Below are 24,545 nucleotides of genomic sequence, written 5' to 3'. Positions count from 1 at the left end.
TCATTCTTCTAAACTCCGGAGAATATAGGCCCATTCTACTCAATCTCTCCTCATAGGACAACCCTCTCAACCCAGGAATCAATCTAGTGATCCTTCATTGCACCCCCTCTAAGGCAAGCATATCCTTCCTTGGGTAAGGAGGTCAAAACTGGACACAGTACTCCAGGTGTGGTATCGCCAGAACTTTATATAATTGCAGCAAGACCTCCTTATTTTTATACTCCAACCCTCTTACAATAAAGGCTAACATACCATTTGCCTTCCTAATTGCTTGCTGTACCTGTATGTTAACTTTGTGATTCACGTACAAGGTCACCCAAATCCCTCTGAATACCAACATTTCTTAGTCTCTCAACTTTGAAAAGTATTCTGCTTTTCTACTCTTCCTACCAAAGTGGATAATTTCACATTTCCCCACATTATACTCCATCTGCCCCCTTCTCGCCCACTTAACCTGTCTACATCCCTTTGCAGACTCTGTGTCCCCCTCGCAGCTTATGTTCCCACCTAGCTTTGTATCAGCAGCAAACTTGGATACATTACACTTGGTCCCCTCATCTGCGTCATTGATGTAGATTGTAAACAGCTGAGGCCCAAGCACTGATCCGTACGGCACCTCGCTAGTTACAACCAGCCAACCCAAAAATGACCCGTTTATTCCTACTCTGTTTTCTGTCCGTTAACCAATCCTCTACCCATGCTAATATATTACCCCCAATCCCATGAGTCCTAATTGTGTGTAACAACCTCGTGTGGCACCTTATCGAATGCCTTTTGAAAATCCAAATATACTACATCCACTGGTTCCCCCTCATCTAGACTGCTGCTGCATCCTCAAAAAACTAATAGATTTACTTCTATGTCCTTAATAATAGATTCCAGCATTTTCCCTACTACTGATGTCAGGCTAACCGGCCTATAGTTCCCTACTTTCTATCTCCCTCCTTTCTTGAATAGCAGGGTTACATTTGCTACCTTTCAATCCACGGGGACCATTCTAGAATCTAGGGAATTCTGGAATATCAAAACCAATGCATCCACTATCTCTGCAGCCACCTCTTTTAATACCCTAGGATGTAGGCCATCAGGTCCAGGGGATTTTTTTGGCTTTTAGTCCCTTTAATTTCTCCTGTACTTTTTGTTTTCTAATCTTATTTGCTTTAAGTTCGTCACTTTCATTAGACCCTTGGTATCCCACTATTTCCGGTACGTCTCGTGTCTTCTACTGTGAAGACAGATACAAAATATTTGTTTAACATCTCTGCCATTGCCTTAATCGCCATTATAATTTCTCTTGTCTCTGCATCTAAGGAACCCACATTTACTTTTGCTAATCTCTTCCTTTTTACATACTTGTAGAAGCTCTTACAATCTGTTTTTATATTTCTTGCTCTTATATTCAATTTTCTCCCTCTTTATCAATTTCTTGGTTATCCTTTGATTTCTAAAACCCTCCCAATCCTCAGGCTTTCTACTCTTTTTGGCCACATTGTAAGCCTCTTCTTTTAATATAATATTGTCCTTAACTTCCCTAGTTAGCCACGGTTGGATCATTTTTAGGGATAAAAATATAATGTAAGTGAACAAGTAATCTAATGAACCATCTTGTTCCAGACCATAAGAATATAATGTGTGGACCGCAACAGGTTACAGTGAGATATCACAGGTGGATATCATGCAGACTTTAAACAGCAAACTAAGTCTGCAGACGACTATAATAGCAACTACAGACCCATTTCCCAACTGCTAGAGATAAGGGCAGCCTGGCACTGATTCACTCACCCATTATCCTCCCCTCCCCAACCTAACAGCATGGTGATGTCTATCCTCCATTTGGCACCTACCCATGTCAGAGACCAAAGTCAGAGTAAGGGAAACAAACCTGTGTCTTTCTACTCCGCGGCACTGCATTTTGGTGGTCAAATATGCATCAGCACAGTCTCGCTAGTGCAATTTTTATAACGATTCAATATTCCAAGCCAGAGAAAAGTTGACTCCATGATTTCAGTTTGGCACAGTTTTACAGTGAAATTAAGAGTGTACAATTTTAGCGGGTCCAAACACAATTCCTTTTGGGGTGGAATGCCAAAGCCACGGTATAATCAATACATTTTACTGTATTAAAAAGTCAATAGTTTTGCAACTGCATATACATACAAGTGCAGCACTGGTCACAGTGGGTAAGAAACAGCATTATGAAAAGGTGGATATGCTGGGGTGTCAGAGTGGGGAAGGCACACACACCTTCACTATAAAGGGCCTGGAAGAACTTGGAGCATGAGGGGGAGGATCCAGTTGTCGTGGTCCACGTAGGAACCAACGCCATAGGTAGAACTAGGAACGAGGTTCTGCTGAAGGAGTTTGAGGAGCAAGGGTCCAAATTAATAAGCAGAACCTCAAAAAGGTAGTAATCTCTGGATTACTACCTGAGCCACGTGCAAATTGGCATCGGGTCAAACAGATCAGAGAGTTAAATGCTTGGCTCAAAGAGTGGTGTGGAAGACAGAGGTTTCAATTCATGGGGCACTGGCACCAGTACTGGGAAAAGGGGGAGCTGTTCCATTGGGTCAGGCTCCACTTAAACCGGGCTGGGACCAGCGTCCTGGCGAAATGAATAGGGCGGTAGATAGGGCTTTAAACTAAAAAGGGGGTGGAGGGTTTAGGAAAGGGTAAATTTATAAATCTAAAGAGAAAAGTCAAGGCCATACAGCAGCGTAGCGATTTGGGTAAAGATAAGCAGAGTGTGTCAGGAAGGGTCAGAGTTTAACGGTAATAGTGCATCAGTGAATAAGGTCATATCGGGGAAAAATAGTAAAAAGGTAAAATTAAAGGTGCTTTATCTGAATGCATGAAGCATTCGTAACAAGATGAATTAATGGCACAGAGATAAATGGCTTTGATATAGTAGCCATTACTGAGACATGGTTGCAAGGTGACCAAGGTTGGGAACTAAATAGTCCAGGGTACTTGACTTTTCAAGAAGACAGACAAAATGGAAAAGGAGTCGGGGGGGGGGGGGGGTGGGGGGGGATAGCCCTGATAATAAAGGATGACAAAGACTGTAGTGAAAAAGGACCTTGGTTCGGAAGATCAGGAAGTAGAATCAGATGGATGGAGATAAGAAATGACAAGGGGCAGAAAACACAGGGGGGCCTATAAACTACTTCCACCAAACAGTAGTTATACTATTGGACAGAGTATCAGTCAAGAAATAAGAGGAGCTTGTAACAAAGGTAATGATATAATCGTGGGGGACTTTAATCTTCATATAGACTAGGCAAATCAAATTGGCAAAAGTAGTTTGGAGAACGAGTTCATGGAATTCATTCAAGACAATTTCCCTGGAACCAACTAGCAAACAGGCTATTTTAGGCCTTGTCTTGTGTAATGAGACAGGGTTAATTAGTAAGGGATCCTCTGGGGATGAGTGATCATAATATGATGAATTTCACATTGAATTCGAGAGTGACGTACTTAAGTCCAAAACTAGAGTCCTACACTTAAACAAAGCCAATTACATAGGTATGAGGGGCGAGTTGGCTTTGGTTGATTGGGAAATTATATTTAAAGATATGACGGTAGATAAGCAATGGCGAACATTTAAAGAAATACTTCATAATTCTCAATGAATATACATTCCACTGAGAAAAAAAAAGTCCACGGGAAAAGTGATCCACCTGTGGCTAACTAAAGTTAAAGAAAGTATTAGATTAACAGAAGAGGGTTATAATGTTGCCAAGAATAGCAAGTCTGAGGATTGGGAGAGTTTTAGAAACCAAAGGATGGCCAAAAAATTGATAAAGAGGGAGAAAATAGAATATGAGAGTAAACTAGCAAGAAATATAAAAACAGATTGTAATAGCTTCTATAAGTATGTAAAAAGGAAGAGATTAGCAAAAGGAAACATGGGTCCCTTAGTGGCTGAGACAGGAGAAGTTATAATGGGGAATAAGGAAATGGCAGAGACATTAAATAAATATTTGGATCTGTCTTCACAGTAGAAGACACAAAAAAATACCAGAAATAGTGGGGAACCAAGGGTCGAATGAGAGTGAGGAACTTAAAGTATTTAATATTAGTTAAGAAAAAGTACTTGAGAAATTGTTGGGACTAAAAGCAGACAAATCCCCCGGACCAGATGGCCTACATCCTAGGGTTCTAAAAGAGGTGGCTGCAGAGATAGTGGATGCATTGATTTTGATCTTTCAGAATTCCCTAGATTCTCGAACAGTCCCTGTGGATTGGAAGGTAGCAAATGTAACCCCACTATTCAAGAAAGGAGGGACAGGGGAAACAGGGAACTATAGGCCGGTTAGCCTGACATCAGTAGTTGGGAAAATGCTGGAATCTATTATTAAGAATGTGGTAACGGGGCACTTAGAAAATCAAAATATGATTAGGCAGAGTCAACATAATTTTATGAAAGGGAAATAGTGCTTGACAAATCTATTAAGAATTTTTTGAGGAGGTAACTAGCAGAGTAGATAAAGGGGAACCAATGGATGTAGTATATTTGGATTTTCAAAAGGGATTCGATAAGGTACCATACAAAAGGTTGTTACACAAGATAAGGGCTCATGGGATTGTGGGTAATATATTAGCATGAATAGAGGATTGGTTAATGGACAGAAAACAGAATAGGAATAAATGGATCATTTTCAGGTTGGCAGGCTGTAACTGGTGGGGTGATGCAAGGATCAGTGCTTGGGCCTCAGCTATTTACAATCAATATTCATGACTTAGATGAAAGGACCGAGTGCAATGTAACCAAGTTTGCTGATGTTACAAAGCTAGGTGGGAAAGTAAGCTGTGAGAAGGACAGAGTGTCTGCAAAGGGATATAGACAGGTTTAGTGAATGGGCGAGAAGGTGGCAGATCAAGTGTAATGTGGGGAAATGTGAGATTATCCACTTTGGTAGGAAGAACAGAAAAGCAGAATATTTTTTAAAAGGTGAGAGACTATGAAATGTTAGTAGTCAGAGGAATTTGGGTGTCTTTGTACATGAATCACAGAAAGTTAACATGCAGGTACAGCAAGCAATTAGGAAGGCAAATGGTATGTTAGCCTTTATTGCAAGGGGGTTGGATTATAAGAGCAAGAAGGTCTTGCTGTAATTATATAGGGCTCTGGTGAGATTACACCTGGAGCACTGTGTACAGTTTAGGTCTCCTTACCTGAGGAAGGATATACTTGCCTTAGAGGGGGTGCAACGAAGGTTCACTAGATTGATACCTGGAGTGTTGCCCTGTGGGAAGAGATTGAGTAGAATGGGCCTATAGTCTCTGGAGTTTAGGTGAGAGGTGATCTCACTGAAATGTATAAAATTCCTAGAGGGCTTGACAGGGTAGATGCTAAGAGGCTGCTTTCCCTGGCTTGAAAGTCTAGAACTAGAGGTCATAGTCTCAAGATAAGGGGTCAGCCATTTAGGACCAAGATGAGGCAAGATTTCTTCCCTCAGAGGGTTGTGAATCTTTGGAATTCACTGCACTAGAGGGCTGCGGATGCTCAGTTGTTAAGTATATTCAAGGCTGAGAGCGATAGATTTTTAGACTCTAGGGGAATCAAAGGATATGGGGATCGGGCGGGAAAGTAGAGTTGAGGTTGAAGATCAGCCATCTCATTGAATGGCAGAGCAGGCTTGAGGGGGCTGTTTGTCCTACTCCTATTTCTTATGTTCTTATGAGAGAAATTTGCAAGAGTTCTGTTCAGAGATATTGACTGTTTCCTAGAAAATAAAACAGCACTTTATTGGCCTACTCTTGCTCCTATTTTCTATGTTTCTATGTTTCCCATCCTACTGTAAGTAGATAAGTAAATGATTGCTCCCCTCACATACCACAGTTCATGTATAAATGAATCACTATGTCCCAAGTGGAGGGATAAAGAAATATTAAAGAAAAAGATTCAACTAATTTGCATCTTTCCTTCTTTACAAAATATTTTTGCAACAGTACTTACTGTTATTAAAGGGTTCTGTTTGAACAAACATGTTTAAATTCAAAGCTGTGTGGGAGGATAGAAGATTGGGAAGTCTTCAAAAGACAGCAAAAAGTAACTAAAGGATTGATTAAGAAAGGGAAGATAGATTATGAAAATAAATTAGCAAAAAATATAAAAACAGATAGCAAGAGTTTCTATAGTTATATAAAAAGAAAAAGGGTGGCTAAGGCAAACGTAGGTCCCTTAGAGGATGAGACCGGGAAATTAATGGTGGGAAACATGGAGATGGCAAAAATGCTGAACAAATATTTTGTTTCAGTCTTTACGGTAGAGGACACTAAGAATATCCTAACACTGGACAAACAGGGGGCTCTGGGCGGGGTGGGGGGGGGGGGGGGAAAAGAGGAGCTAAATACGATTAAAATCACTAAGGAATTGGTACTCAGTAAATTAATGGGACTCAAGGCAGATAAATCCCCTGGACCTGATGGCTTACATCCCAGGGTCTTCAGGGAAGTGGCAGTAGGGATTGTGGATGCTTTGGTAATAATTTTCCAAAATTCTCTGGACTCAGCAAAGCTCCCGGCAGATTGGAAAACTGCTAATGTAACACCGTTATTTAAAAAGGGTAGTAGGCAGAAGGCTGGAAATTATTGACCAGTTAGCCTAACATCTGTGGTGGGTAAAATTTTGGAGTCTATTATTAAGGAGACAGTAACGAAACATTTGGATAAACATAATTTAATAGGACAAAGTCAGCATGGCTTTACGAAGGGGAAGTCATGTCTGACAAATTTGCTTGAGTTCTTTGAGGACATAACGTACAGGGTGGATAAAGGGGAACCAGTGGACGTAGTGTATTTAGACTTCCAGAAGGCATTCGACAAGGTGCCACATAAAAGATTATTGCTCAAGATGAAGGATCACTGGATTGGGGGTAATACTCTGGCATGGGTGGAGGATTGGTTATCTAACAGGAAGCAGAGAGTTGGGATAAATGGTTCATTCTCGGACTGGCAACCAGTAGCCAGTGGTGTTCCGCAGGGATCAGTGCTGGGTCCCCAACTCTTTACAATCTATATTAACGATTTGGAGGAGGGGACCGAGTGCAACATATCGAAGTTTGCAGATGATACAAAGATGGGAGGGAAAGTAGAGAGTGAGGAGGACATAAAAAACCTGCAGGGGGATATAGACAGGCTGGGTGAGTGGGCAGAGATTTGGCAGATGCAATACAATATTGGAAAATGTGAGGTTATGCACTTTGGCAGGAAAAATCAGAGAGCAAGTTATTATCTTAATGGCGAGAAACTGGAAAGTACTGCAGTACAAAGGGATCTGGGGGTCCTTGTGCAAGAAAATCAAAAAGTTAGTATGCAGGTGATCAAGAAGGCCAACGGAATGTTGGCTTTTATTGCTAGGGGGATAGAATATAAAAACAGGGAGGTATTGCTGCAGTTACATAAGGTATTGGTGAGACCGCACCTGGAATACTGCATACAGTTTTGGTCTCCATACTTAAGAAAAGACATACTTGCTCTCGAGGCAGTACAAAGAAGGTTCACTCGGTTAATCCCGGGGATGAGGGGGCGGACATATGAGGAGAGGTTGAGTAGATTGGGACTCTACTCATTGGAGTTCAGAAGAATGAGAGTCGATCTTATTGAAACATATAAGATTGTGAAGGGGCTTGATCGGGTGGATGCGGTAAGGATGTTCCCAAGGATGGGTGAAACTAGAACTAGGGGGCATAATCTTAGAATAAGGGGCTGCTCTTTCAAAACTGAGATGAGGAGAAACTTCTTCACTCAGAGGGTAGTAGGTCTGTGGAATTTGCTGCCCCATGAAGCTGTGGAAGCTACATCATTAAATAAATTTAAAACAGAAATAGACAGTTTCCTAGAAGTGAAGGGAATCAGGGGTTACGGGGAGCGGGCAGGAAATTGGACATGAAGCTGAGTTCGGATCGGTCAAGACCCTGTGGGTGGCGGAACGGGCCCAGGGGCTGAGTGGCTGGGTCCTGCTCCTACTTCTTGTGTTCTTTAGATTTGTGGTTGGGATCAGATCAGCCATGATCTTATTGAACGGCGGAGCAGGCTCGAGGGGCCGATTGGCCTACTCCTGCTCCTATTTCTTATGTTCTTAGAACCTCCCTGCACATTTTAATAATGGTATAGCCTTTAGAGATCTTGTAGCCTATATTTTCCTGATTGCTTCAATTTTACCTCAAACATACAAAAGAAATGCAGCTGCTATAATCACTCTGAATATACTACAGAACGAATAAAAATTAATCACAAAATTGCAAAGTGCAAAGATTCAAGTCACATACATAACATCATATTAACTAAATACACAGGTCCTTTGAATATAGTAACATATATTGTTTTCTTCAGCAAAGTTACCTTAGAAAATGTCAAGGTCATGCTTTATTTTGTTTTGATGGTTTTGACAAATTCCAATTATATTCACTGCCTCAGTCGTTTTCCATTAAGAGTGTAGTAGGTCGTAGGCACATAAACAGCAAGTTCTGACACACACTGTGAATGCTCAGTATCGCTGTCAATCATAAAAACATTCCAGGAGTTGTAGGTACAGGTGCACACTGGAAGTTGGATACTACCCGGTTGAGTCTCTTTTACTCTGGGAAGCCCTATAAGCTCAAGTTTCAGGCATCTCAGAAATAAATAAGCCACTGACAGAAAATATTAGAAATATTTTATGTACACAAAATGCTACCATATAACTAAGTGTAATGTTTTTCTTCTAAATATTATAATTTGTTTGAAAGCCTACTGTGTTACAAATCTTACATCCTGTACTAGGTTTCTCAAGTTTAGAGAGTACAAATGTCAGCCAAAAAGATTTACAAAAAAATTCTTGGAGCTATTTCATTGGTTCACCTCAGTCTCCTCTTCTCTCGATCACTCATATTACAGCACCTCTCATGTCAGCTTCTCTCTACACCCACCTCTCTGCATACCCTATAATCTTAAAAAGATAAAAAGAGGTAGATATAGAGATAGATGTACAAACATAACAACATGTGTGAGGGAACCACAGAAGACATGCAAGAGATGACAGACTGGTGCAAAACATTGCGACAGGAGTGAAAATGTTAGACAGACCGATCAATATCATACAGAAAAGTGTTCAGCAGCCAGAGAAAGCATTAGAGAAGGGTGGAAGACAAAGAATAACACCAAAATTAAGTGGGTCAGAGGAAGCAGATAGATTTGTAGGAAAAGAAGGATTTTTTTTTGTTCGTAATGCCACATGATTAAAAATGGTACATCTAGTGTACCCAGGAATTATACTTTGTTATATGGATGCAAAACATCTTAAATTGCTGGATGTTAGAGCTGCAGCCTAAAATTGACAAGCACATTCCAAGTAAGCTTCCTCGATCAAACAACAATTAAAGTTTAAAATAAAATTGACAAATTCCAGTTATATTCACTGCCTCAGTCGTTTTCCATTAAGAGTGTAGTAGGTCGTAGGCACATAAACAGCAAGTTCTGACACACACTGTGAATGCTCAGTATCGCTGTCAATCATAAAATAAAACAATTAATTTAAAATAAAATTGCTGGACTATAACTTGGTGTTGTAAAATTGTTTACAATTGTCAACCCCAGTCCATCACCGGCATCTCCACATCACAATTAAAGTCTTATTCATCTAAATGTTTACTTAGCAATTAGACTTGGTGGTCTTAGGAGACACAGCTGTACCTTCGCAGAAGGCATTGTGCATTACTTGTTATAACACTTCTCTCTTTATAAAACAGCAAATCTGATTTGCCATGAGAAATACCATGGGAAATCCACATATTTAAAAAGTTGTGTCTAGAGAATTTTTCACACTTGAAAACCTGCCACCTCACTGTTTCAAAAATCATTCACAACAGTCACAACCAGGAAGGGAACTCATCAACAAGTGGCATCTTTAAAGAAAGGTATTAAAAAGAGAAAAAAGCAATTAGCCTCAAATTCACTTCAACATGAGCCTATTCACAGCAATTAAACCATGTGGCATTAAAGAGCTGTGGTTAAACAGCTCCAATTTAGCAGCAGAATAATAGATGGCATATTACATGGTATTAAGTCCCTGTCCTTTTAAAACCCTCTAACTTACCATCACAGGGACTGTGCAAGAGATGAACAAGTCACCAAATCATAAACAAGTCAGCAACTATTGCCAGAATGCATCAACTTCTGCCTCAGTAGCATCACTAATGGATCCCTCCAAAACAGGTTAAAATTAAAGGTTAATAGCACAAGACACAATCACATTTACTAATGTTTATTTCTAACCTGTAGCTTCTGCTAAAAATTAGTCAAATTTCTGTGTAAGATGAGTTCAATTCAATTCTAGTCTCTGGCTCACAACTTGTACCCACCTTTCTCGAGGCATTTTCAAATCGAGAACCACAAGCTCTGCATGTGTGTTCCAATCCAGATGGAGATGACTGAGAGTTGTAGCCTGCATTGGTGTATGCCTGCCTTCTAGGATTATGTTCAGGTTCATCCATGGTCTGGTTGTCCACACAGAACCAGTTGCAGCAGGAGGCCCACATTGCAGTGCCGTCTGCAAAAACACAATGATTTGTTCATGACTTGCAGGAAAGTGACTATAGCATAACAATATCTGCATAGTTTTTGACATATTCGACTTCACACATTTTGTCACTTATACTTTAAACTTTTCAGCTAAACAAGGAACACACATGACTCATCACAATAACACTTCTCTGGAAGGAAAGAACGTAACCCTTTCTTAAAAATTTTTTTTTATTTGGTAATCGATTAGACCATTATCTAATAGTCTCCTACAATAAAATGCAACAAACTTAAAAATAACTGATTGAGATTAATGTTTGAATTTCTGCAATTAGGTAAAACTGAAAAAGTGTGCGTTGGTCACTCCCCAAAAGTGCCGGAGAAAGCTTCAGAAATTAACAGTTCAAAACATCCGCTGAACACAAGACAATATTGTTTCTACAAGCACTCATCTAGACTGGTCAATGAAGGACACATTATTGCATAACAGGAAACAATCAACTTTCAGAAATTGGATCACAAGAGGATGGACTCTTCTAATTTATTTGCTTCCAAAATAACTTGGTATAAACACTTGCCCTACAACCAAACCAACTTCTCAGACAAGGTAGAAACAGCAGCAATGACCAATATGACCACTAGTTAAGCAGGACAACCTTGATCTCCAGGCTGAATTGCATACCGGAGTCTAGGACCAAACTAACTGCAGCTACCCTTAAAGGAACTGAATGCTTCAGTATGCTTTTCCTGTAAGCACAGGCAAACAAACTATGTAACTGAATGCAAACCCTTGAATGTACGACTAAACTAAAATCATTTGAAGAAAGTGCTTAAAATAGATCTTAATGTAAATGCACACAGCAACTCTCTTTGGAGATACTAAATGTGAACTAAAACTAAAATATTTTCTATATGCCAAGCTATAAAAAATCCCTTTCAGTAAGTCCCAAAACTATAAATGTAGAAAGAGAAGCTAGATTCTAAATGGTACAAGATTTCATCAAGACTCAAGATTAGAGCTAGATATCTGGCAGTCTGGACATTGGGATTCCAACTAACCTCACATATTCCAAGATTTATAAGCCAGTTATGCATCTGTCAATGTCAGAGATCCGAGGACAAGCAACTTTCAAAAGGGAATTGGATAAATACTTAAAAGGGAAAATTTTTCCAGTGCTATGTGGAAAGAGGAGAGGAGTGGGACTAATTGGATAGCTCCAAGAGCCGGCACAGGCATGATGGGCCAAACGGCCTCCTTCTGTGCAGTATCATTCTGATTTTAAGGTTATATCCCCTAGGCCTAGACTCCTCCACCAGCAGAAAAAGTTTCTCTCTATCTACCCTATCAATTCCTTTCAAAATCCTAAAAATCTCAATCAAATCACCCCATAACGTTCTATAGTCCAGGGAATATAAGCCTGGTTTATGTGATCTCTCACAATTTAACCTTTGGAGCCCTGGTAAAATTCTGGTGAATCTTCCAAGGCCAATATATCTTTTCTAAGGTGCAGTGCCCAGAATTGTACACAGTACTCCAGGGCTTTGTAAAGCTGTAACAAAACTTCCTCTATATTCGAACCCTCTAGTTATAAAGGCAAACATTCCATTAGCCTTTTTGAATATTTTTTGTACCTGACCACTACATTTTAGTGATATGTGTACATGGGCCCCTAAATCAATTTGGACCTCCACTGTTCCTAGCTTTTCGCCATTTAAAAAATACTCTGATCTATCCTTTTTTGGTCCAAATGGATGACCTCAGATTTACCTGCGTTCAAATCCATCTGCCACAGTTTTTCCCACTCATTTAATCTATCAATGTCTCTTTGTAATTTTATTCTCCAGTCTACACTACTTACTATGCCACCAATCTTTTATATCATCGGCAAATGTGGATATATGGCTCTCTATTGTGTTATCTAAGTCATTAATAAATATAGTGAGCAGTTGAAGCCCTAGCACAGATCCTTGTGGGCACCACTAGTCACTTTCTTCCAATTCGAGTACATACCCATTATCCCTACTATGTCCTCTACCGCCTAACCAGGTCAATAAATGACCTTAAATACTGTGGCTACAAGAGCAGGTCAGAGGCTGGGTATTCTGTGGCGAGTGACTCACCTCCTGACTCCCCAAAGCCTTTCCACCATCTACAAGGCACAAGTCAGGAGTGTGATGGAATACTCTCCACTTGCCTGGATGAGTGCAGCTCCAACAACGCTCAAGAAGCTCGACTCCATCCAGGACAAAGCAGCCCGCTGGATTGGCACCCCATCCACCACCGGTGCACAGTGGCTGCACTGTGTACCATCCACAGGATGCACTGCAGCAACTCGCCAAGTCTTCTTCGACTGCACCTCCCAAACCTCTACCACCTAGAAGGACAAGAGCAGCAGGTACATGGGAACAACACCACCAACACGTTCCTCTCCAAGTCACACACCATCCCGACTTGGAAATATATCGCCGTTCCTTCATCGTCGCTGGGTCAAAATCCTGGAACTCCCTTCCTAACAGCACTGTGGGAGAACCTTCACCACACGGACTGCAGCGGTTCAAGAAGGCGGCTCACCACCACCTTCTCAAGGACAATTAGGGATGAGCAATAAATGCCGGCCTCACCAGCGACGCCCACATCCCATGAACAAATTTTTTTTTAAATCCCTACTATGTCCTCTACCGTCTAACCAGCTCAATAAATGACCTTCAATTCCATGAGCTTTAATTTTAGCTAAGTCTCCTACATGGAACCGTATCGAATGCTTTCTGCAAGTCCATATAAACTACATCCAAAGACATTCCCCTGTCTACTACTTCAGTTGCTTCCTCAAAAAATTCAATTATGTTCATTAGACATGACCGACCCTTTACAAATCCATAACAGAAACAGAAAAGGCTGGAAATACTCAGCAAGTCAGGCAGCATCTGTGGAGAAAGAAACAGAGTTAATGTTTCAGGTTGATGACCTTTCATCAGAACTGGAAGAAGTTTAAGATTAAACAGTTTTTAAACAAGTACGGAGCCAGAGGAAAGGTGGGGGGTGGGGGGGTGCGGGGAGAAGGGGGAGGAGTGGAGGATGGAACAAAATGGAAGGTCACTGATAGGGTGGAGGGCAGGAGGGATTAAATGACAAACGGGATGATGGTGCAAGGCGGGTGGTAATGGCACAATAAACAAAAGATGGGTCTAGAACAGCTAAAAATGGCAACATCAGAACCATTATCAACCAGCACCTGCTGTCCGAAAACATGGGAGCAGTGATGATGATTTGAAGTTGATGAAATCAATGTTGAGTCCAGAAGGTTGTAAAGTATCTAATCGAAAGATGAGGTGCTGTTCCTCGAGCTTCCGTTGAGCTTCACTGGAACCGTGCAAGAGGCCGAGGACAAAGAGGTCAGAGTGAGAGTAGAATAGGGATTTAAAGTGGCAAGCGACCAGCAGGTCAGGGTCACACTTGCGGACTGAGCGGAGGTGTTCAGCAAAGTGATCACCCAATCTGCGTTTGGTCTCCCCAGCGTAGGGGAGACTGCACTGTGAGCGAATACAGTATACTAAATTGAAATAACAAGTAAACTGCTGATTCACCTGGTAGGAGTGTTTGGGGCCCTGGACGGTGGGAAGGGAGGAGGTGAAAGGGCAGATGTTGCATCTCCTGCGCTCACATGGGAAGTTGCTGTGGGGAGGAGAGCAGGTATTGGGGGTGATGGACTAGGGCATCACGGAGGGAGCGGTCCCTTCGGAATGCTGAAAGGGGAGGGGAGGGGAAGACGTGTTTGGTAGTGGCATCACCCTGGAGATGGCGTCGGATGATACGTTGAATGTGGAGGCTGGTGGGGTGGAAGGTGAGGACAAGGGGGACCCTATCATGGTTCTGGGAGGGAGTGGAAGGGGTGAGGGCACAAGTGTGGGAAATGGGACGGACACGGTCGAGGGCCCTGTCAACTACAGTGGAGGGGAATCCTCGGTTGAGGAAAAAGGATGACACATCGGAAGCACTGGTGTGGAAGGTGGCATCGTCAAAACAGATGCAACGGAAATGGAGAAACTGGGGGAAGGGAAGAGAGTCCTTATAGGAAGCAGGGTGGGAGGAAGTGTAATTGAGGTAGCTGTTGGAGTAGGTGGGCTTATAGTAGATATTGGTTGACAACATAGCCCTAAAAATGGAGACAGAGAAGTTGAGTAAGGGAAGGGAAGAGTTGGAGATCGACCACGTGAAGGTGAGGGAAGGGTGGAAATTGGAAGCCAAGTTGATGAAATTTTCCAATTCAGGGCGAGAGCAGGAAACGGCACCAATACAGTCATCAATGTACCAAAAAAAGTGAGGGAGGGGACACGAGTAGGACTGGAACAAAGAATACCCCATGTATCCCACAAAATGGCAGGCCGCCCTAGTGGGGGATGGAGGTGTAGAAGGACTGGATGTTCATGGTGAAAAGGAGATTAGGGCTGGGGAACTGGAAGCTGTTAAAGTGGCGGAGGGCGTCGGAAGAGTCGCGGATGAAGGTCGGAAGAGACTGAACAAGGGGAGAAAAAGAGTGTAGAGATAGGAAGAAATAAGTTCTGTGGGGCAAGAACAGGCTGCCCACCTCTACAAATCCACGTTGGCTCTCTCTAATCAGCTCGATTGCTCCAAGTGCTGAATCACTGCTGCCCATTTCCTAACTTGCACCAAGTCCCGTCCACCCGTCACCCCTGCGCTCACTGACCTATTGGCTCCCGGTTCAGGAACGCCTCTATTTTAAAATTCTCATCCTTGATTTCAAATCCCTCCATGGCCTCACCCCTCGCTATCACTGTAACCTCCTCCAGCTCTACAACCGTCCAGATCTCTGCGCTCCTCCAATTCTTGCCTCTTGTGCATCTTCGATATTAATCACACCACTGGCAGCCGTGCCTTCAGCTGCCGAGGCCCTAAGCTCTGGAATTCTCTCCCTAAACCACTGTGCCTCTCTATCTCCTATAAGATGCTCCTTAAAACCCACCTCTTTGACCAACCTGTCCTAATATCTCTTGATGTGGCTCGGTGTCAAATTTTGTTTGAAAATTGTTCCTGTAAAGCGCCTTGGGACATTTTACAACGTTAAAGGCGCTTTATAAATGCAAGTTATTGTTGCTGTTATGTCTACTCACATACGAACTGTACATTTGCTCCATATGGAGTTTAAAAAACCATGTGTTATCCTGCTTAAAGGCTCACCTTACATACAGGTACCTGAATATTAATGCGTCCAACTTAGACAATTGGTTTTTGTAAAGCAGACTGGAGACGGGAAGGAAGAACACAACGAAGGGGGAAAACAGTCAGAAGACATTCATAACATTGAAGTCAGCTTGAGCCAGTGGATAATGTTTGAGTTTATTTTTTCCAAGTGAGATATTGGGCAGCATTTTAGCACCCGCTATCGGGTGCGCTCCTGGCGGGGGGCCCGAAAATCATGAAATCCTGGAGCCCGCCTCGAACCCATGCACTTCCGGGTTCCCCGCTGACGTGCGCGCGCAGCCCCCGCTGGTGGGAATCCCGCAGGCAATTAAAGCCAGCGGGATGCCAATTGAAAGTATCTATTTAGGTATTTCAGGTCATTAACTGACCTGATTAAGGGATTATGTGAGGAGGGGTGGGATTTTATAGCAAACTGGGACTGTTTCCCACACTGGGGGAAACACTCCCAGTTCAAATGGACCTGTTGCAGCCGTCAGCCTGTGGCAGCTGCAAAGGTCCATTTGACAATCTTGCACACTTACCCCGGTGTCCAGACACATGTACCTACCTTGCGGACCCCCTCAGATGTACATCTTCCGGATGGGGGCCGCCGTAGCTGCAGTCATCACCTCCTCGGAGGGCGAACAGCATCACCAGCCTCGCCATCCACCTCTGACACGTGGAGCTCCACAACAGAGTGCTGTGGCACATCCACCTGCACAGCAAGAGGGAGGGCAACCGCAGAGAGAGATGCGTCGCAGAGGGCACTACCCTCGCCACAGGGTCCACAGACCGAGGCTCAGCTTCCTGGGCCTTTCTGAGCAGCAGTGCACACGGAGGCTCAGAGTCACTCGACATGTAGTCGTGGACATCTGCAGCCTCCTTCATGCCAAGCTGCTCCCGGCTGGCCCGAGCACCATCTTCCTACCTGTCGCTGTCAAAGTCACCACTGCCCTCAACAAACTCTCCTCTGCATCCTTCCAGGGTGCAACCGGGGACATCGCCGACGTCTCTCAGCCGTCTGCACAAAAGAGCCCTGCAAATACACCTACACCCACTCTGCAGTGGCACAATGGGTGGCATCAGTTGTGGGTCTTCATAGTGATCCTCAGGAAAGGGCATTATTGCACAGACCAGACAAGATTCACGAAGACATGGCAGTAGTGGTGCCAATATAATATGTAATGTGAGTTGGTCAGAAATTCAATATAAGTAACAACCATGACAAACCCTCAAACACCCTTGTGCATCCCCTTCATGCTCACGACACGTTTGCCTTACGCTGCCTACTGCACATATGTGATGCATGCCCTGTGGCTGAAGCACAGGTAGTGGCAGGTTGAGTGAGGCTGACCGTGAAAGAGATGCATGAGAGGGTGAGTACGAGATAGAGCCATGAGATTGTATGAGGATTGGGTTGAGTGGTAGTGGCGGGATGAGTAATGGCGAGGTGAGTAGGTGCAGGTACGATGAGGATGAGGTTTGAGTGGGTATGAGGGGTGATGTGACAGAGTAGTGTTGGCAGTGCAGAAGGAGATGTGGGTTGGGGGCGGTGATGTGGCAGACGGAGTGTAGGGGAAAGAGTAAGTGTACTCACTTTGGCTGACCTACTGAGGTCATTGGAGCGCCTCCTGCACTGTATGCAGGTGGGCGATATGTTGGTGGTGCTGGTGACCTCCTCTGCCACCTCGAGCCAGGCCTTCCTGGTGGCAGAGGCAGGCCGCTTCCTCCCGCCCGCCGGGAGGAAGATCTCTGTCCTCCCCCTCCTCCTCACCCCATGTATTGATACCTGGAGTGAGGCATCATTAAACTGGGAGCAGCCTTCCCCATGGGCTGCTCCATGCTGTGATTTTTTCTGTTTGTTGCAGCATGTCAGTGGAGGACTGCCCCTTTAAATAGAGCTCCTCCAGCTGACAGATCTTACTGCGCAAGCGCAGCCTGCCCGACGAGCAGGCTTTATGCCTGCCAGTGGGTCTACACAATGTCAAGCCAGATACATCATGAAAGAAAAAGGGAGTTGGGGCTGCAGAGAGGAAGATTATATACATTCGTAAGAAAATCTGTGCCAGAGGGGAAGAGAACAGTCAATTTTTAAGTTTGCATTCCATTCAATAGAAGACATATAATTTTCTAGGCTCTTATAGTGCCGTACGCTGCATTTGGTTGTGGAATCTGCAGATAATCTTTCCGTTGCAAGCTGTTGCCATGAATTCATCAGATAGCAAAAAAGGCAATCATTAACTTTTAAAGTTAACGATATGTCAGAATTAAGCTACCCAACCATCCCATTGGAAAAACCAATGTCGGAACACATCAGCCCCCAAAGGTGATTGTTGCCTTCTGAAGAAAGAGTTCTGACAAGGAGTTACTCAATAGCCAAGTCTTCAACTGGAAAACTTCTGGTTTGAATTTTATGTTACACCCCTCACTCAGAATGGCTGGAATAAAAGTATTTTGATAAAATATTAATTTTCCTCCTCTGAATCTTATGATGAAACATTGCCAAAAGCTCTTCCTTCAACACTGTTCCAGCAGATCAAGTGATTTATTAAATCGTGGATAAATGTTTCACTCACACATCCCTCTGGATTAGTAAGATTGGCCTCAAGCAGCTTTTTATGCTAAATCATTTATCTGCTTTACTGGATGGATGTAATCCTTTCTGCAACACTAGAATAAACCATTCCCTTGGTCATGGCATTTCTTAAAAAATAACATTTTGGGATCTAGTGGTTAGTAAAGCCTCTGCCAAAACACTGTGCTCACTTGGGCCAATGAATACAAAACAATCAAGAAATAGGCATTCAGATGAGGAAGCCCATTCAGCCCATCTTAATTCATCCATTGAGAACAACCTTACATTTTCCCCATCGTTGCATCAATTGTTTCTTAAATAATTCCAGGGTTTTTGTCTCCAAGACTCTACCCAGAAGCCCATTCCAAGAGTTGATTACCCTGTGTGTGAAGATGATCCTAAACTTACTGTCTACTAGTTTGAACACGTTTCCTTATCTTACTCTCACTGTTTAATTTATGGTATTCCAGGTTAACCTTTTTCATACTACTTACTATCTTATGTACTTTTATAAGATCACCACCTCAGACACCCCCTTTCCAGGCTGAACTGCCCAAGTCTCTCCAGTCTTTCCTCATAAATCAGACTCACGACTAGAAATCAGCCCTTGTGGCTCTCTGTACTGCCGCCAGTGCTTGAACGTCTCCCTTACATCTCGGTGACCAACAACTGGTCTGACCTGAGCACTGTAGTTTCATCACAAGCTCCTCTAACTTGTATTTTACTATTTTGCCTGTTGCTTTGTTGATTGCTACTTTGCATTGAATGGTCATCTTGAGTGTTGAGTCTAAGACTCGTAGGTCTTTCAACTTAATCCGTAGCTATTTCATGAAGTATTATGTTGCCCATTTTTTCCTCCCCATGTGCAGCACTTTGCATTTGTCTGTATTAAATTTCACCTGCTATAGTTCGATCAACTCATATTTTTTGTTTTGTTCATTTTGTAGTTTCTGGGCTGCCTCCTAACTTGGTATTTTCTGCAAATATAACCAATTTTCATTGAGTTTCAGAATCCCAAGTCATTGATGAACTCAATTCATATAGTATAATTGTGTGGCCTGGGTTGGGACATTTCACCACAGAAAATCAACAAGGCTCTCACCACAGGGCCAACAGCACAGAAACAGACCATTCGACCCAACTGGTCCATGCCGGTGTCTATGCTCCACACGAGCCTCCTTGCACCCCTCTTCATCTAACCCTATCAGCATATCCTTCTACAATGATCGAATTAGATGAATATATCTACAATCCACATGAACAGAGCAAGGATCTTGGGTCTGAAACTACTGTATTAAACTTAAATAAGGGCAATTATAAAGGAATGAGGGCGCAATTGGCTAAAGTGAACTGGGTAAACAGATTAGATGGATAAGCAGTGGCAAACATTTAAAAAGATATTTTATGACCCGCAACAAAAATATATCCCTGTGAGAAGGAGACTCCACAAAAAGGGTGAACCAACCATGGCTAACTAAGGAAGTAAAGGATGGTATCAGGTTAAAAGAAAATGCATACAACATGGCAAAGATTACTGGTAAGCCCGAAGATTGGGAAAACTTAAAAAACCTGCAAAGGATGGCTAAAAGAATAATAAAAAGGGAGAAAATAAATTATGAGAGTAAACTAGCAAGAAATATAAAAACTGACAGTAAAAGCTTCCACAAGTATATAAAAAGGAAGAGGGTAGCTAAAGTAAACATCGGTCCCTTAGAGGATGAGACTGGAGAAATAATAAATGGAAAACAAGGAAATGGCAGAGGAATTGAACAGATATTTTGTATCTGTCTTCACAGTAAAAGACACTAATAACATACCAATAGTAGTAGAAAATCAAGGGGCAAAGGGGAGGGGGGGGGAACTAAAAACAATCACTAAAAGTACTAGGTAAACTAATGGGTCTAAAGGCTGACAAGTCCCCTGGACCTGATGGCTTGCATCAGAGGGTCTTAAAAGGAAGTGCCTAGAGATAGTGGATGCATTGGTTGTAATCTTCCAGAATTCACTAGATTCTGGAAAGGTCCCAGCGGATTGGAAAACCGTAAACGTAACACCCCTATTCAAGAAGTGAGTGAGGCAGAAAGCAGGTAACTATAGACCAGTTAGCCTAACATCTGTCATTGGGAAAATGCTAGAATCCATTATTAAGGAAGTAGCAGCAGGACATTTGGAGACTCATAATAAAACCATGTTGACTCTCCTTGATTGTATGAAGGGGAAATCATGCCTGACAAATTTATTAGAGTTCTTTGAGGAAGTAAAGGGCAGGGTGGATAAAGGGGAACCAATGGATGCAGTATATTCGGATTTCCAAAAGGCATTCGATAAGGTTCCATATAAAAGATTACTGCACAAGATAAGAGCTCATGGTGTTGGGGGTAATATACTGGCATGGATAGAGGATTAGCTAACAGAAAACAAAGTCAGGGAATTAGGGGTTATGGGGAGCGGGCAGGAAATTGGACATGAAGCTGAGTTCGGATCGGTCAATGCCCTGTGGGTGGCGGAGAGGGCCCAGGGGCTATGTGGCCGGGTCCTGCTCCGACTTCTTGTGTTCTTTAGATTTGTGGTTGGGATCAGATCAGCCACGATCTTATTGAATGGCGGAGCAGGCTCGAGGGGCCGATTGGCCTACTCCTGCTCCAATTTCTTATGTTCTTATGTTCTTAAAAGGGTCATTTTCAAAATGGCAATCTGTAACTAGTGGGGTGCCGGAGGGATCAGTGCTGGGGCTTCAACTATTTACAATATATATCAATGACTTGGATGAAGGAACAGAGTGTCTCGTGGCCAAATTTGCTGACGATACAAAGATAGGTGGAAAAGCAAGTTGCGATAAGGACACAAAGTGTCTGCAAAGGGATACTGACAGGTTAAGCGAATGGGCAAAAATTTGGCAGATGGAATATGATGTGGGAAAATGTGAAGTCATCCACTTTGGGAAGAAAAATGAAAAAGCAAAATACTATTTGAATGGAGAAATACTACAAAACTGCTGCGGTAGAGGGATCTGGGTGTCCTTGTACATGAAACACAAAAAGTCAACATACAGATGCAGCAGGTATTCTGGAAGGCAAACGGAATATTGGCCTTTATTTCTAGGGGGATGGAGTATAAAAGCAGGGAAGTTATGCTACAACTGTACAGGGTGCTGGTGAGACCACACCTGGAGTACTGCGTACAGTTCTGGTGCCCTTATTTAAGGAAGGGCATACTAGCATTGGTGGCAGTTCAGAGAAGGTTCACTCGGTTGATTCCGGGTATGGAAGGGTTGTCTAATAAGGAAAGATTGAACAGGTTGGGTCTATACCCACGCGAGTTTAGAAGAATGAGGGGAGATCTTATTGAAACATACAAGATTCTGAGGGGACTCGATAGGGTAGATGCTGAGAGGATGTTACCCCTCATGGGGGAATCTAAAACTAGGGGGCAGAGTCTCAGAATAAGGGGTCGCCCGTTTAAGACGGAAACGAGGAGGAATTTCTTCTCCCAGAGGGTCGTGTATCTTTGGAATTCTTTACCCCAAAAAGCTGTGGAGGCTGAGTCATTGAATACATTCAAGGCTGAGTTAGACAAATTTTTGATCAGCAAGAGAGTCAAAGGAAATGGGGAAAGGGGAGTTGAGGTAAAAATCAGATCAGCCATGATCTCATTAAATGCGGAGCAGGCTCGAGAGGCCAAATAGCCTACTCCTGCTCCTAGCTCTTATGGTCTTATAACAGGACACATGAAGGTCAGCTACCATTAAGTTGATCATATAATCATCTGTTATTGTTGAGATGCAATACACCTGCACTATGTCTGGTAACTATACTTCTCACGAGTGAGTCGCATGGAAGGAAGACGACCACCAAAATAGTGTTCTCGTTCAATCTCCATGGACAGTCACTTCATATCTGTGTCCTTGAAGTCAAATTTAAAAGATCCAGATTCTAGGTTCAGATCACCAACATCAGCAGGGGGATGAGCAGAATACGAAGCGATAAGTGGATAACTGGGTTTCCCAGAGTAACAATTTGAAAATCTTTGCTTATTAAATTTAAATTCTGGGTTGCTGTGTACAGAAAAACTCAGTAGAGGAAAGGATTAAAATCCAAGTAATTGTTGAAACAGGTCTTCCACACATACACAACTGGGTTTATGTATAAATTACAGCCCGTTTCCCCTTCCTAACTCAGGGGATCTGTGGCCAGTTGCAACGCCGCTATCGCTACCATGGCCGAGATCAGCTAACTCAGTACGTACCAGACATTGATTCTGGGATCTTCCTGGTCTGTAAGGCTCAACTATATAATGAGGCAAACTCAATAAGCTTTTGGCAAAGGAATTAAATAAAAGTCTTAAGAAAAGACATACTTGCTCTCGAGGCAGTACAAAGAAGGTTCACTCGGTTAATCCCGGGGATGAGGGGGCGGACATATGAGGAGAGGTTGAGTAGATTGGGACTCTACTCATTGGAGTTCAGAAGAATGAGAGGCGATCTTATTGAAACATATAAGATTGTGAAGGGTCTTGATCGGGTGGATGCAGTAAGGATGTTCCCAAAGATGGGTGAAACTAGAACTAGGGGGCATAATCTTAGAATAAGGGGCTGCTCTTTCAAAACTGAGATGAGGAGAAACTTCTTCACTCAGAGGGTGGTAGGTCTGTGGAATTTGCTGCCCCAGGAAGCTGTGGAAGCTACATCATTAGATAAATTTAAAACAGAAATAGACAGTTTCCTAGAAGTAAAGGGAATTAGGGGTTATGGGGAGCGGGCAGGAAATTGGACATGAAGCTGAGTTCGGATCGGTCAATGCCCTGTGGGTGGGGGAGAAGGCCCAGGGGCTGTGTGGCCGGGTCCTGCTCCGACTTCTTGTGTTCTTTAGATTTGTGGTTGGGATCAGATCAGCCATGATCTTATTGAATGGCGGAGCAGGCTCGAGGGGCCGATTGGCCTACTCCTGCTCCAATTTCTTATGTTCTTATGTTCTTGCATTTATTTTACAGGATCCCAAGCATTCCAAACATAATTAAAACAAATAAAATACTATGGCAGCAACTGAACGAATGCATGTACTTTTGCATTAACAATCTGTGTACATGGTCGTTTTGCTTTTGGCAGTTAACAGAAAAATTGGAAAAGGAATTAAATTGAATTTGTACACCAATTGTGCACAAAGCAGTACAGAATTAACAAGAGTAGCTTCGCTATGGATTGTATAGTCCAGTACATTTACTGAGCAAGCTCCTTACAAAAAGTTATTTTATATAATTTTATTTTGGTTTAACTTTCTGGAAGTTAAGCAATGAGTACTGATGACAGCAGTGGAAACTGGCTAAGAGTTCCTGAAACCAATAGTCATGGTACTTTTAATATTCAAAAAGAAATACCATCTTCCATGATTTGCATGCCAATTTGCCAGAAGTGGAACCGATTTTAGAGTTCAAGAGCCAATTCAATTTCTGGTCTCACTCCCAAAGCAGGATATGGCTCTACTGGCTCTTCACTGGTTGCTAAAAAGGCCACACTAAGTTCAATTCCATATCCCGCGTAACAAAAAATATTTTGCCTTATAATCAGGTTGTGGTCTGATGATGTCAAGACGCAGCCAACTTTTAAATTCATTTTATTTTCTTTCAAGTGTGAAATGTATTGACACAGACTTCAAAAATATGGGAAAAATGTTTTAAGAGTCACAGGTTTTCTGGAGCTGCTTGATACATGTTATATTCAAAAGAAAAAAAAGATAATTTTAGTTGAAAAACTGGGTCATGTTTTAATGGTCACATGACATTGGATGCAATTCCTACTCCCAAATGGAGAAAGTGGAGGGGAGAAAGTGGAGGGGAGAGAGTGGGTTTCATTTTTCAACTTCTTTAGAAACAAAAATCTGACAATTGAGTCATCTGGAAATTATGCTGGATAACGAGCCAAGCACAAGGAAAGCTGATACCATTGTCACAATGATTCAAATTATGTCATAATTATGCTCCTTTAAAAGGTTAGCTAAACTCTTTTCTACAAAGACAATGCACCTCAGAGTTACATAAGTAGTACAGATTACTCTCTTTTCGCTGAAGGGCCTATTCATAGTACCCTGGAGCACTGTTCTGGTGCTCTGTACTGGTAAACTTCATGGTTTTAGCCAGTTAAACTCCAGTAGTTTAAACCTGGCCTAAACCTCGGTTCTGCCAACCCGAGGCAAGTAGGGAGTGTTCTTATGGGGAGAATGCATGCATTCTATCAAACACTTTCATTCAGTAGCATTGTTCAGTCTGAAGCAT

General features: G+C 42.6%; 1 protein-coding gene across 4 annotated transcripts in view; it reads right to left on the bottom strand.

The window, feature by feature from the left end:
• LOC137344800 (E3 ubiquitin-protein ligase rififylin-like) overlaps positions 1 to 24,545 on the bottom strand; it is a 79,483-nt gene that overhangs the window by 34,892 nt on the left and 20,046 nt on the right. For all 4 annotated transcript variants that reach the window (XM_068007962.1, XM_068007964.1, XM_068007963.1 and 1 more), the window contains one exon: positions 10,344 to 10,531. In XM_068007962.1, coding sequence (XP_067864063.1) covers positions 10,344 to 10,520 — 177 coding nt within the window. In that variant the 5' untranslated portion in view covers positions 10,521 to 10,531. The remainder of the gene's footprint in view (positions 1 to 10,343; positions 10,532 to 24,545) is intronic.

The sequence above is a fragment of the Heptranchias perlo genome, chromosome 28 (genome assembly GCF_035084215.1).
Source record: "Heptranchias perlo isolate sHepPer1 chromosome 28, sHepPer1.hap1, whole genome shotgun sequence".
Classification (NCBI taxonomy): Eukaryota; Metazoa; Chordata; class Chondrichthyes; order Hexanchiformes; family Hexanchidae; genus Heptranchias; species Heptranchias perlo.
The sequence above is the reverse complement of the archived record's forward strand: the minus strand, read 5'-3'. Positions and strand labels throughout refer to the sequence as shown.